At 35.6% G+C, this 14,332-nt stretch overlaps 1 protein-coding gene across 1 annotated transcript; it reads right to left on the minus strand.

Moving 5' to 3' along the window:
* Positions 1 to 6,753: 6,753 nt before the first annotated feature.
* On the minus strand, positions 6,754 to 10,452 carry LOC123557622 (uncharacterized). Its single transcript, XM_045349209.2, has 2 exons — positions 10,356 to 10,452; positions 6,754 to 9,115 (listed from the first exon to the last, which is right to left on the minus strand). Exon 2 carries the CDS (start codon positions 9,109 to 9,111, stop codon positions 6,754 to 6,756), a length of 2,358 nt encoding a protein of 785 aa, XP_045205144.2. The 5' UTR covers positions 9,112 to 9,115; positions 10,356 to 10,452.
* Positions 10,453 to 14,332: the final 3,880 nt, after the last annotated feature.

The raw sequence follows: 14,332 nt of genomic DNA on the forward strand, positions 1-14,332 counted from the left end.
CTAAGGTAGGTCGTATAGTTGTAATCACTGACCTTCTGGTTAATTTAAAAGGTTAAACACAAGAAGGTTTATAAAGAAGAAAACAATACTCAAAATTTCAGGCAACACGTATGTTCTTCGCAATGGTACACTATTGATGAGATCCGAATTTGGCGTGACCTTTATGATAAGATATCCACTTTAGATAAGAACAATACCTGGCGTGTCCGTTTTATACAGTGTTGATTGTAGATGAGATCAATACCTGACGTGGCCTTTATAAATGTACAAACTTGACAGTAGATTAGACTTACACATTGAGTGGCAATTACACAAAAGCTTGACTCTAGATGAGATTAATACCTTGTTTAGCTATTTCAGACTTGATTGACGGCACCACTAGTAGCTGGTGATGCCGTTGGTTAAATGTTGATGAGACCAGTAACTGGTGTGGTCTGTTTTGAGGTTCAATTGTCCAGCGTATGGCGTTCCCTTTGGTAAAATGAAGATGTAACAAATATCTGGCCTGGTCTAAATATGCAGGTTTGACAGTAAATAAGAACAACATCTGGCGTAGCTTTTATAGACATGTTCTACTGTAGATAAAACCAGTGCACGGCTTGGCTTTTATATACAGTTTCTACTTGAGATAAAACCAGTGCCTGGCGTGGCCTTTATATACAGTTTCTGCTTTAGATAAAACATGTGCCTGGCGTGGTCTTAATATACAGTTTCTAAATCCAGTGTCTAGCGTAGCCTTTATATGCAGATTTTAATGTAGATAAACCAGTATCTGGCGTGGCTTTTATATGCAGGTTCTACTTTAGATAAAACCAGTAATGGCGTGGCATTTACCAGGGTTGTTCCAGAAATGGCAGACTTTTTCATTATTTTGAAAAGAAAAAGAGACGCATCGAATAATTATTTCAACTTGTGTTATTTCAATGTATACTGAATTATTTATATCCAGGTATGTGTAAGCACAGAACCATTTTATAGCGATCTATTATAAGCTGAAGCCAGAATCTTTCGCGTTTTTGTTAGAACAGAGTTTTTCGCGGCTATTTAATTTCACTGAAATATACTACCCGCGAAAGGCGCTAATTTAAAAAGCGCGAAAACAATTCTAGGTTTACAGTACTTGACAGGACTATAGAAATTAGAATTAAACATTTGTAATATAATTTGAGTTTTTTATATATAATGGCCGGTAGTATGTGCTAGTCTTTGCACGCTTAGTTTTCCTCCTATAAAAAGAAGTGGCTTCCTTTAAAATTCATGTAACCTTCTCGATATACATCTCACAGGACTAAAATTTATATCGCATATAATTGCAACGTGTGGCGCGTAATTACTTTGCGTTTTAATTCTTTGACGTCACTTACGTTAAAATACTGTGAAATCATTAATATTCGTGGGGGACTAATTTTCATGAATTTTGTGGTAGTGTCAATCTTCGAAATTTAATCCCAAAGAACAAGTAAACTTCCCATTCATTTTATGTTCAAAAGTTGAAATCCACAAATTCATATCCCCACGAAATTGCCGTTTTGACCTAAACCACGAAATTTTGTATGACGAAAACTGTGCGTGCGCCGACAATCACCGATTGCTGTTCATTATTCGGAGAATTCTCAAATAATGTGATATGTATCTTACTTTTAAATTCTATAGTCCTGTCGTGTATACATTGAAATACCATAAGTTAAAATAATTATTTTATGGTCTTAATATGCGGACTCTACTTTAGATAAAACCAGTACCTTGAGTGCCCTTTATATACAGGCTCTACTTTAGATATAACCAGTGCCTAGCGTGGCCTTTATACAGAGGTTCTAATTTACATAAAACCAGTGCATTGCGTGAACTTCATGCACAGGTTCAACTCTCGATAAAACCTGTGACTGGCGTAACCTTTATATACAGGTACTACTTTAAATAAAAACCAATGCCTGGCTTGTTCTTTTTTTCTGGTTTAATCTTAAGTGTATCATAAGTCTCTACTTTAGATTAAAACAGTGCCTGGCGTGGCCTTTATATATAGGTTCTACTTTAGATTAAAACAGTGCCTGGCGTGGCCTTTATATGCAGGCTCTACTTTAGACAAAACCACTGCCTGGCGTGGCCTTTATATGCAGGTTTTACTTTAGATTAGTTTATACAGAATTTATTTTAGGTCGATTGTGAAGGAAGTTCTACAACTTATATTAATCACTCTCGACACCTCATTCCTGATGGAATCCATCGCCACGAGGGTATGAGAGAAGAGGCCAGTTTCCCTTTTTAATGCTGAGCGCCAAGCAAGGGAGGTACTGGTACCATTTTTCTCGTCTTTGATATGACGCAGCCGGGGATCGAACCCACGACCTCCCGCACTCGAAGCGGACGCTCTACCACTAGGCTATCGAGGCGGTTATACTTTAGATTAAACCAGTGCCCGATGCGGCCTTTATATGAAGGCTCTACTTTAGATCAAAAAAGTGCGTGGCGTGGCCTTTATATGCAGGCTCTTCTTTAGATAAAACCAGTGCCTGGCGTGGCTTAAATATACAGGCTCTAGTTTAGATAAAACCAGTGCCTGACATGGCCTTTATAATGCTGGTTCTACTTTAGATAAACCAGTGCCTGGCACGGCCTTTATAAGCAGACTCTACTTTAGATAAAACCTGTGTCTGGTGTGTCCTTTATATGAAGTTTTTACTTAAGAGAAAACCAGTGCCTGATGTGGCCTTAATATGCAGGGTCTACAGCAGATAAAACCGTTGCATGGCATGGCCTTAATGTAAACGTTCTTCTTTAGATAAACCAGTTGTTGGGTTTTCTGTTGGGTTTAACGTCGGACTGACACAATTTTACGACATATGGCGACTTTCCAGTTTTGATTATGGAGAAAGAATCAAGATGCCCCTCCGGGCATTATTTCATAACGAGCGGTCACCTATGTAGAACAATCGACCTTTCGTAAGCCAGCTGGATGGCTTTCTCACATGAAGAATTCAACGCCCCGAGTGAGTCTCGAATCCACATCGGTGAGGGGCTAGTGATTAGAAGTCAACGACCGTAACCACTCGGACACTGAGGCCCCCTTAGATAAAACCAGTGCCTGATAAGGCCTTTATATACAGGCTCTACTTTAGATAAAATCGGTGCGTGGCGTGGCCTTTATATACAGGTTCTACTTGTAGATAAAACCAGTGCCTGACGTGGCCTTTATATACAGGTTCTACGGTAGATAAAACCAGTGCCTGGCGTGGCCTTTATATGCAGTCTCTACTTTAGATAAAACCAGTGCCTTACGTAGCCTTTATATACAGACTCTACTATAGATAAAACCAGTGCCTGACACGGCCTTTATATACAGGCTCTACTTTGGATAAAAGAAGTGCCTTGCGTGGCCTTAATATACAGGTTCTACTTAAGATAAAACCAGTGCCTGACGTGGCCTTTATATATAGGCTCTACTTTAGATAAAACCAGTGCCTTACGTGGCCTTTATATACAGACTCTACTATAGATTAAAACCAGTGCCTGACACGGCCTTTATACAGGCTCTACTTTAGATAAAAGACGTGCCTGACGTGGCCTTTATATATAGGCTCTACTTTAGATAAAACCAGTGCCTTACGTGGCCTTTATATACAGACTCTACTTTAGATAAAACCAGTGCCTTACGTGGCCTTTATATACAGACTCTACTATAGATAAAACCAGTGCCTGACGTGGCCTTTATATATAGGCTCTACTTTAGATAAAACCAGTGCCTTACGTGGCCTTTATATACAGACTCTACTTTAGATAAAACCAGTGCCTTACGTGGCCTTTATATACAGACTCTACTATAGATAAAACCAGTGCCTGACACGGCCTTTATACAGGCTCTACTTTAGATAAAACCAGTGCCTGACGTTGCCTTTATATACAGGTTCTTCTGTAGATAAAACCAGTGCCTAACGTGGCCTTTATATACAGACTCTACTTTAGATAAAACCAGTGCCTTACGTGGCCTTTATATACAGACTCTACTTTAGATAAAACCAGTGCCTTACGTGGCCTTTATATACAGGCTCTACTTTAGATAAAACCAGTGCCTTACGTGGCCTTTATATATAGTCTCTACTTTAGATAAAACCAGTGCCTTACGTGGCCTTTATATATAGTCTCTACTTTAGATAAAACCAGTGCCTTACGTGGCCTTTATATACAGACTCTACTATAGATAAAACCAGTGCCTGACACGGCCTTTATACAGGCTCTACTTTAGGTAAAAAAAGTGCCTTGCTCGGCCTTTATATACAGACTCTACTTTAGATAAAACCAGTGTGTGGCGTGACATTTAAATACAGGCCCTACTTTCGATAAAACCGGTGCCTGGCGTGGCCTCTATTAACAGGCTCTACTTTAGATAAATCTAGTGCCTGACATGACCTTTATATGCCGGGTCTACTTTAGATAAATCCAGTGCGTGGCGTGGCCTTTATATACAGGCTCTACTTTAGATTAATCCAGTCACTGACTTGGCCTCTATATACAGGCTCTACTTTAGATAAAACCAGTGCCTGACGTGGCCTTTATGTACAGGCTCTACTTAAGATAAAACCAGTGCCTTGCGTAGCCTTTTTTACAGGTTCTACTTTAGATAAAACCAGTGCCTGACGTGGTATTTATATACAGGTTCTACTGTACACGAAACTAATACCTCGCATGGTCTCCAAATGCAGGTTTTCCTGTTGTTAACAACAACATATGATGTGGTCTTTATAAACAATTTCTGCCATAGATGAAACCAGCACTTGGCGTAGCCTGTATGTACAGGTTCTTGTGTAGATGAAACCCATACCTCAAATACCTTGCTTGGTTTCATCTACTGGTTTGAGAGTTATTAATAGCAATATCAGGTGTAGATTAAACCAAGATATAATATTGTCTTCAAAAACAGATTAGAACAATTTTTGACGTGGCCTTTATATACAGTATCTACAATAGAAGAAACTAATATCTGGCATGGTCTTTATGTACAGGATCTAATGTAGATTAGAATAATACATGGCGTAGCCTTTATATACAGCATATAAAGTAGATGAAACCACTACTTGACATGGGCTCTATATACAAGTTATCGAGGTAAAAGCTGATTATTTAGTTGCAAACTGATTTAATATATAAAACAAAACTTCAACTTCCTTTTTCATTGACGTTTTAATAAAACTGAGTTATTTGTAACATAATTAGCACTTTGATGACAATAAATACGATTTTTGTGGAAACTACTATAAGCTGTACAAACAAACATAACCAAAATACATAGACATAACAATAGTCTGTTTTCAATATAAGTATGATATTACATTTTTATTTACTTTTAATTTGTATATACTGGTAGAAAGGTATATGAAGTCATTTTATTTATTTAATTTATATATATTGATACATATAGTTGATACATAGTTGAGCCAACAGTTGTAAATTGCAAGAGTGCTGCGCTCTGTTTCGAGAGATTTTAGTAACTTAGAAAATTTGTCTAAGTGTTGTGACGTGATTGCACGGTGATTGCACGGTGGTCTTCCATTTTTCTTTTCTTTTTAATGTCTGGGTAATATTGTGTAAGAATATAACATACATTTCAAATAAATAGTCAAAAACAGTTGCAGAAGATAAACAATGTCATTAAATAAACGTTTTTGGAGCATAGAAACGCCATTCTTCTTTTATCCTACTGAAAAGTTACCGCGAGAGAAAAATAACATGGCACAAGAACGAAATCTGTTTTATTTTGATAAAAATAATAATCAAATTCAAATAAAAAATGTTTTAGTACATACCAACAAATTTATCCGAAGAAAAACTGGGTTTATCTATGTGGCCTATCCACACAATTCGCTATCTGCGCATATATAAACTATATCTTAAATAAGCCACTTGTGTATATAGTTCGATGGCATTGAATAAGGTCAATTCGCAAGGTTATCAGCATATGGCAATATCTACCAATATTCAAGTAACATCCTAATCTGAAATACTTAAAGTCAATATTATAATAAGATCATTGAAAACATAAAACGCAACAAAGCAAATAATACGAGATTCGGTTTGAGTTTGTGCAGTATAACGTATAACACACCTCACGCACCAACGTGCTGGTCAAAAAAGGATTTTTTCTTCTTGTCCTGTATTGACCTTTATCGTCTTTTCGACACGATTAAAACAACACTCTTTGTCACTCAAAACGCTCAATGTTTTAGTGTTCTCGATTACCTTAACAAATATAAAAGCCAGTTCTATTTTATATGCATTTTATATCGTCTGTCTTCTCATCTTTTGGCTATATAGAGACATTTAAATTTCTAAAAGAATCTGTTATATGGCAGCAACTCTGGATTGTTGTAAATATAAGAACTTAATTTGCAAAACAAAACACAAACAAGCACTTATACATGTACATAACAGCTATAGCCGCTATAAAGACATAATAAAGTTAAACCATTTGCAAATTTTAATATTTTGTGTGCAACTTGTGCAAACATAGAATCGACTTAGATATATCCTGCTGTCCTTACAAAAGAGGGCATTGCGACTTGATCCTTACAGCTTTCCTGAATGTCTTGCTGACGATGCGCATATGAGGATTCATCTTTCTACACATCGTATTTTCTAACCAATGCATTAAGAATGCAGACATGGAACCTGGATCTAAATGTACTTAAATGAAGACAACCCTTCCTTGAGCTGTTCATTCTAGAAATTGCTTCCAGTATATTGACAAAAGCTTCAACAAGTTCAGGTAATAAACCTATTTCGCAATTTTTCATACATTCTGTCATAAATGGATGTTTTTGGACAAACTCTTCGGATATGATAAACAATTTCCTGCGATGGTTCTACAATGTTAGACATCCAATAAGATGCCCTTGCAACGTCTTGATTATTTCCAAGTTCGAAGCAATATCCAATGAGAAATAAAGCCCTATCCATATGCTGAACAACAGAACATTTGTGAAATGCGTAGATCACGCACAAATGTATGCTTCCCCAGGGATTGATTTTCAATTTATCAGAAAATGTAGGAGTAAGTACTTCGTGGTAGCTTTGAATGTCAGGATCTGGATAAGCATAAACACGATTTCTATATGTATATACAATGTCCTTCTCTTCTTTATTTGCGATGTCAAAAAAATATTCATTCCACTTGTAAGGATTGTCCACTACGCACTGCATCAATTTATTCAGTGCCATTGTTTTCAATGCACTCGACAATCCAACATATGTCATGTATTTCAGGTAGTACAACATAGTTATAGAGTCAACTTCCATTCCGCCTTCGAAATGTAAAGAACTGCCCCGTTTTGCATTTGCAGCAAATATGAGAGGCCTTCGTAATCCTTTTGGACAACACCAGACATCATTTTTTATATATTCAACACATGACGAGAATGAATTTCTGCAGCTGTTAACTTCAAAGGTCTCTAAAGCAGTTTTGCAGATTTTCTCCCAATTTAATGAAAATGTGAAAACATATCGTAAGCATGTTGGTAAAACGTGAGATAAATACTTATCTTCTATTTCAATAAGGTATTTGATTACTTTGCTTAATTCGCCGTTGCAATATAAGGCAGAAGCTAGTTTTAATCTGTTTGAAGTTGCATCAGCTTGAAAACCGATTTTAAACATATCAATGATGTCATCAGTTATCGGTTGTTTCTTCTTAAGTCTATAAGCGGCCATAAGTGAAGCGTGTTTAGCTATGAAATGGGGTAAGTATAATCGAGCAACATCATGTTTAATGTGATTTCCGTTATTCATTATGTCTAGTACCTCTCGGACCAATTTGAAACCAGCATGTATTTGTTTCTTAAACGTCAGCAGCGAATCCAACATGTAAGTATATGGAAGTCTCGAGTATTCCATCAGGAAACGATGTCTGTGGTGAAATGTTTCAGCAAGCATTTGTTTTTCAATCGAGTCACGTGATGGAAACCGAAACATTCCTAAAACTGCTGGAAGTGGTTGCATTCTGGCGCCTACCTCATCAGTTTGCATTTGTAACAAGCATCGAAGAATATCTGACTGGAGACTTCTCACCACACAACTGAGCTTTTTATAACACCAAGGGGATAGTTTTCCAACGAACAGATTAACATGTAAATCAAAGAAATGTGGGCAGAAATGATTTGAAATAAATTGTTCTAAAGTAGATAAACAAGACATTAAGCAGCAAAGCAATCTGTCTGGTCTCCAAAAAGATGGTGGTGTTCTTGATATTGTGTGGAACAAAGTTGTCTTGCAGTGATAGCTTGTAAACCCGTCTCCTACGACGGGCTGAAGGTATTCTTTCTTGATCATTTTAAGCAAAACCAGACATCTAACTTGTGTAATATTGAAGTCAAATATAAGAAGTCTCTCTGCAAATGAGTATGAAATTCGCCATTCAATGCGAGCATTTTCACTCTCCGAATGGCCAGTCGGCACCACAAAACATTGTGTTTTTCTAAGTTTAATATTAAGTGTTTTGGAAGGCCAGTAATATTTGCGAAAACTGCGAATTCTCTTTTTAGTCATAGTAAACGCTGGTGGCACGAGAATGGCAGTAACATTATCTGTATTGAGGTAATATGATGATGGTCCATGTCTGAAGGTCGGCATTAAATTGTTTGACAAACGATCTTCTAAGTCTCTAACGTATAAACTTGGAAAGAACTCTGTTCCCTCTGAATCATAGTAAAACTGTTTTGTATCCTGGTAGTTGAATCTGCCATTTTTGATAACGCATAGTCTGCAATAACCATGTGGTGTTGCATCCTTTGTTTTTATCATAAGATGCATGAAAAGACCTGTTCTGTCTGATCTGGAATTAATAATGCTATACCTGTTTGGATATATGTGTACAAGGTCAACATCTGAATGTAGGCCAATCGTTGTAGAACCTTCAATCTTACTTCCAAAATGGTAGATTTTAGCACCGTCTACTATGGAATTGTTACCTATCTTACTCGCCAAATGAAACCCTATCTCCGTCACTTCTTCCACTTGATGATATAACTGTCGTCTTTTCGTAACTGTCACTTCATTTACACCAACTGCTTCAAGAATTCTTGACAACAAGACAGAGACTGGTTCGCAAAAAGTTGGTAAGCTCATTTTTCTGCAATAATATACATGATATAGCATATATGTATATAATTGCACTTAAATACCTTTCAGAGTTTTTTCTTTATTACAACCATATTTCAATTTGTTAATCACGATATTATCAACATTAAAATGACAGAAACCACAATTGTGGTTTTGTATTTAAGTAGAGATTTACATAATATTATCACAACGCATAACTGCTGTCTTTAAGTTTTAACTCTTTGATTAACTTGTTTTAAGCATTTTCGATGTGAAAAAGAACGAGTAGTTCAAACTGACTTTACGACATAAATTTTAAAAATTACAATACCCTATCTAAACAAATGTAAGTAAACTTAAGAAATCAGTTAAATCTTTATGCAAACAATAAAACATGCACACGATTTGTAGAAATTTATACTAAGCACCTAATTTTGTGTTTTAGAGACTTCTGTCGCTTTAGATAAAACATTCTAACATGAATCGTTTTGATTTTTTATTTTGCAAATAAGACTGAAATTAAGACGTGACTATGCGATAAATTCATTTTCTGTACGTCGCATTTTTAACTTCACTTTATAGCATCAAACGTCATTTAGCGGCGCATAAATCTGAGCTTAAAACAAATATTTCATTAGATGATAGAATCACTGTTCGGAATATGTCATACGATATTTGAGTTTCTAACAGAACTAACTATTTGGTCAGTACAGATTACATTTAAAAGGAGATACTGACAAACTATTAAGATTTATTTCAGATAATGGTTTATCAATAAAATCTGGAAATTAGATCCCTCGGAAGCATAGAGAACAAGGCAAACAGTGAAAATTGCTGACTCGGTTTGATTGAGTCTGTTCATGGGCAGTAATGGAAAATGCAACACTGTCCGCGCCCCCTAGCACCGGCTTAAGCAGTATTCAATCTTCAAATCTAAATGAGTTGAAATCAATGATCCCGAAGGACCAGAAAATATAACAACACTGAGATGAAGTCGGGGCGACTTCTTACGGCCGCCACGCAACACTTAACACCCGCTGTTGTGAAGTAAATAAAATCTGGAAATTAGATCCCTCGGAAGCATCGAGAACAAGGCAAACAGTGAAAATTGCAGACTCGGTTTGATTGAGCTTTTCATGTAAAAGCTAATACATTGTTCCGGTATGTTTTTTGCTTATCACTAAAAATGAGTTTCTGATATGTCTTAATATTTAGAATAATGGTTTATATGTTTTCTGTTATGTGCTTAAAATAAAATTAAAACAAAATACCTTGATATTATGTCCGTTTTCCCTTGTTATTGATATTACTCTTTATTCACCGCGTACGCATGCCCATTGTTTGTTTTTGTGCCTGATAAGGTTGGTATGGGCGGTATTGATTTATCTTTTTAAAATTTATAACCACTTTAATAAGGATTAAGGCTTTTACGTATTTGATAATATGCATGGATACTGAAAGATGAAAATACAAAACAGGCACACTAAACTGACTGATAAAATCTTCTAGTATATGTAAAAGTATGCACAGATCATGTCGTCACTATAGTAAATTGGAGAACTTTATGTCCAGTGGTAAGTTTCTCATCGGCCAGTTTCAGGATTCAGTTCAAAATTTAACAAACAATAGCTGGATCTGTGATTATCTTTTGTTAGTGTAGAGGATACGAGTGATAGAATCGTCGGATGTTTTGTTGCTAGTCAAAGTTTTCCAAATCCTAGCTCACATACACAGAGCAGACACTAAACAGAGTACTTCATGATTTTTGTAAATAGCTTAAATCAAAGTGAAGATACAGAATTTGTCATGGTATTTTTCGAAGCAATTTTATTTTACATGACGTAAACTACAGAGGTTTCATATCAGTTTACTTGCATTTATTTTTTTTTTATTTTTTATCCTCAATGCGCGTTAGCAAGTAGTTTTGCCATACTATTAAATACAAAATTTATATTGTCATTTCTGCACTCGAATCTGGACTAGTTCTCAAAATATATTACATGCTAATCTTTATAGTTCTCTAGATAAGAGGCCTATAAAACATTTTATATCTCTATTGATCGCAAAATGTGAAATAACCCTAAACAAATATAAAATGAAAAATATCGCCTAAGTTTAACAATATTTCCTTCTTTATATATTTTTCATGTATACTTGATATCACTAAATCAGAAGTTTTGAATTCTTAAAAAATAGGAAAGAAAATAAAAAAACGCAACATTTCTACACTTTTAGATTTCATCAAAAGTGTCGCATTTAGGGTAATCTAAATTTGCGTTGGAAATCTTGAAATAAACGATCACCCGCCAAATTGACAAGAATGAATTAGCTAATTATGTTTCATTCATGGAAGCCGATTAAATTGAAAGAAAGTTGACTGAAGCAAATTAAATATTATTAAGTTTTCTTTAGAAGCAGTAATCAAGCAAACAGATATGATGCGTACACAGACACGTGTTTGTTACAAAATTATGTTTGTTAATATGCTAAATAAAAATTTAACTTTGGTAGGGAAAATCTACTCACATGTATAATTCCTTACGTAAACTGACAAGCTAGTGTATTATTATTAATGGAGAAATTTTTCATCACTTTTAATGTCCAGATGACGTCTCCGTATAGTGGCGTTCCTTATAAATATATCTGTGCTGTTCTTGCAAACTAGCATACATATATTGGCGTTCCTTATAAATATATCTGTGCTGTTCTTGCAAACTAGCATACATGTATTGGCGTTCCTTATAAATATATCTGTGCTGTTCTTGCAAACTAGCATACATATATTGGCGTTCCTTATAAATATATCTGTGCTGTTCTTGCAAACTAGCATACATGTATTGTCGTTCCTTATAAATATATCTGTGCTTTTCTTGCAAACTAGCATACATGTATTGGCGTTAGCTGTAGTTATATCTCTATGTTATGTTTAAGTCTCATTTTAATACAAAAGAATGAATTTATGGAATGCACAATCTAGGGAGACCTCCAACATAGTTACGAACATTAACAAACAAAAAAATATGTAATCATCATCGGTCTGATATTTGCTCGAATCATTAGGAAGTTGTAATAAGGAAAACTGTAGTTTAAAATATCAAAGCAATCACACATTTCCATAATCATGAGTGAATGATGCAAAATTCTTTTAAATGAGTCAGTGATAAAGCTGATATTAAAACTATTCTTTTAAAGATAGCCATGGAAGTTGAAAATTAAAACAAGTGAGAACATAGCCAAGCTCATTTAGCATAATATCAAATCTTGTCCTGAATGTGTCGTTGGGTCTATTTGAAAAACGAAAATGTGCATTTATTCGCGTTCATCTTAAGGGGTCGGTGTTATGATAGGATTTTGTTTAAAAAACAAAGAAAATGACCAAGGCCTTCGAATACCATGGAGACGTTTATGCTTTCTTTAGAGCAATCGCGAATGCAATGGCAAGCTCAAACCAGCCATTGCAATATCTTGACCCAAAGATTCCATCTAAACGAAAGTTGTTTTCTCTTTGCGTAACTTTTCTGGCACTTGCCAGATATTTCAGTTGCGGTGATATTGAACATTATCATGATAAACAGGCCGCTGACTAGATTTTACACAAAACTAACCTTGTCTTTACTATATTGGTTTACATTGAAATTAACTTCTGATAACAAATCAAACTGCCCTTTCTTCTGTGTGTTACTAGTATGCCGCGTTCTAGTTTAGCCTAGCAGCTAGAAGATTTTGTTGTTGTTGGGTTTAACGTCGCACCGACACAATTATAGAATAGAGAAAAGTGGAAACTTCACAGGTCGACCAACACGACAAAAACGAAAATGTTGCAGGCTCGGTTTGATTGAGCCTGTTCATGGACGGTAGTGGAAAAGCATGCTACCGTCCACGCCCTCTAGCCCCGGGTTGAGCAGAACTCAACATTTACACATGTTAAAAGTACAAAAAGCAATTTAGAGACATCCACAGATGTATTCAAACGGCGCTGAAGGTCATTTTGTGACTTTCCAGGTAAGGTGGTGGAGGAAGACCCCAAGTGCCCCTACGTCGATTATTTTATCACGGGCGGACAACAGGGTAAAATCACCGACCTTTCGTAAACCAGCTGGATAGCTTTTGTAAGCCAGCTCGATCGTTTCAACACAAGATGACAACGTCGCAGGTAAGTCTCGAACCTACATCGGCACGGGTCAAGTAATTTGATTTCAGATAATTTGACCACCCGTCCTCTGAGGCCCCTAGTAGAAATAAATGAACCTTCTTGTATTATAGTCCATATAATATCTCATTAAAATACCAATATATTGGAGTCTGTTCTTGTTATTTTGGAATTGATAAAAGTATCCAGTCATCCAGAGGTCGACGACAATTGAAATAGAATTTAATCTACTTTTCTGCAGACGATGATAAACTTAGTGACATGTAAACAAGTTTGGGTCATTCAAAGGTCAGAAGTTATAGATTGTTTCCGCTTATATTATATCGTGTATCATGTAACAGAATAATCGTTTTTTATACTCCTTTAAACAATTCAGGATCTACATATTTAAAACAGAAACATCAAAACCTAAAATTCATTAACATGTGAAAGGTCAATACAAGAATGTAGTAAAAGGATCAATTGTATATATATACCGAATTCCCATGATATACATAACCGTTAACATGTGAGGATTTTTAAAACTCCGTCCTTAAGTTATATTGAATTTGCAGGTTTCTTTGCTGTAGTTGTTTATTAATTAATAGTTGAAAAATCAAATCACGCACACTATATAAATGAAAGCAATGAAGGTTCGGTTTGTCTGAACCTTTTCATTGACTGTAGTAAAAGCTTCAAGCTGCCGTCTACGTCATCTTGTCTCATGTTAAGCAGGACTTAACATTTGTACACCTTACAAATACTTTTTAACCAAAGAGGTGAATGATTGAATAATTTCAACAGCAAAAAATTCCTATTTAGTCCAGCCGTTTAAAATAAAGTACTTAATCATCAGTGTACGTGTGTATACTTGGTACAAGGCATACTTGACCAGTATAATAATTACTCCGAAAACGCACCATCTCGTTCTCGTTAAGCACTTGTTTTATAATAACAATTACTATCGTTTGCTTTAATAGCTGTTTTAGATTACACATATGTATGGACTGTGACTACAAATACAATGCACCATACCATTATATGGAGTACATTACACTTTAAAATACGGAAGAATTTAGCCCAGTTGGAACAGATTAATACCAGGTTAAATAAAGTAAC

Source organism: Mercenaria mercenaria, chromosome 15, assembly GCF_021730395.1.
Source record: "Mercenaria mercenaria strain notata chromosome 15, MADL_Memer_1, whole genome shotgun sequence".
Taxonomy (NCBI): domain Eukaryota; kingdom Metazoa; phylum Mollusca; class Bivalvia; order Venerida; family Veneridae; genus Mercenaria; species Mercenaria mercenaria.

Excerpts from the sequence above, each read along its gene's own strand:
- LOC123557622 (XM_045349209.2), bottom strand. The coding sequence starts at position 9,111 with ATGAGCTTACCAACTTTTTGCGAACCAGTCTCTGTCTTGTTGTCAAGA.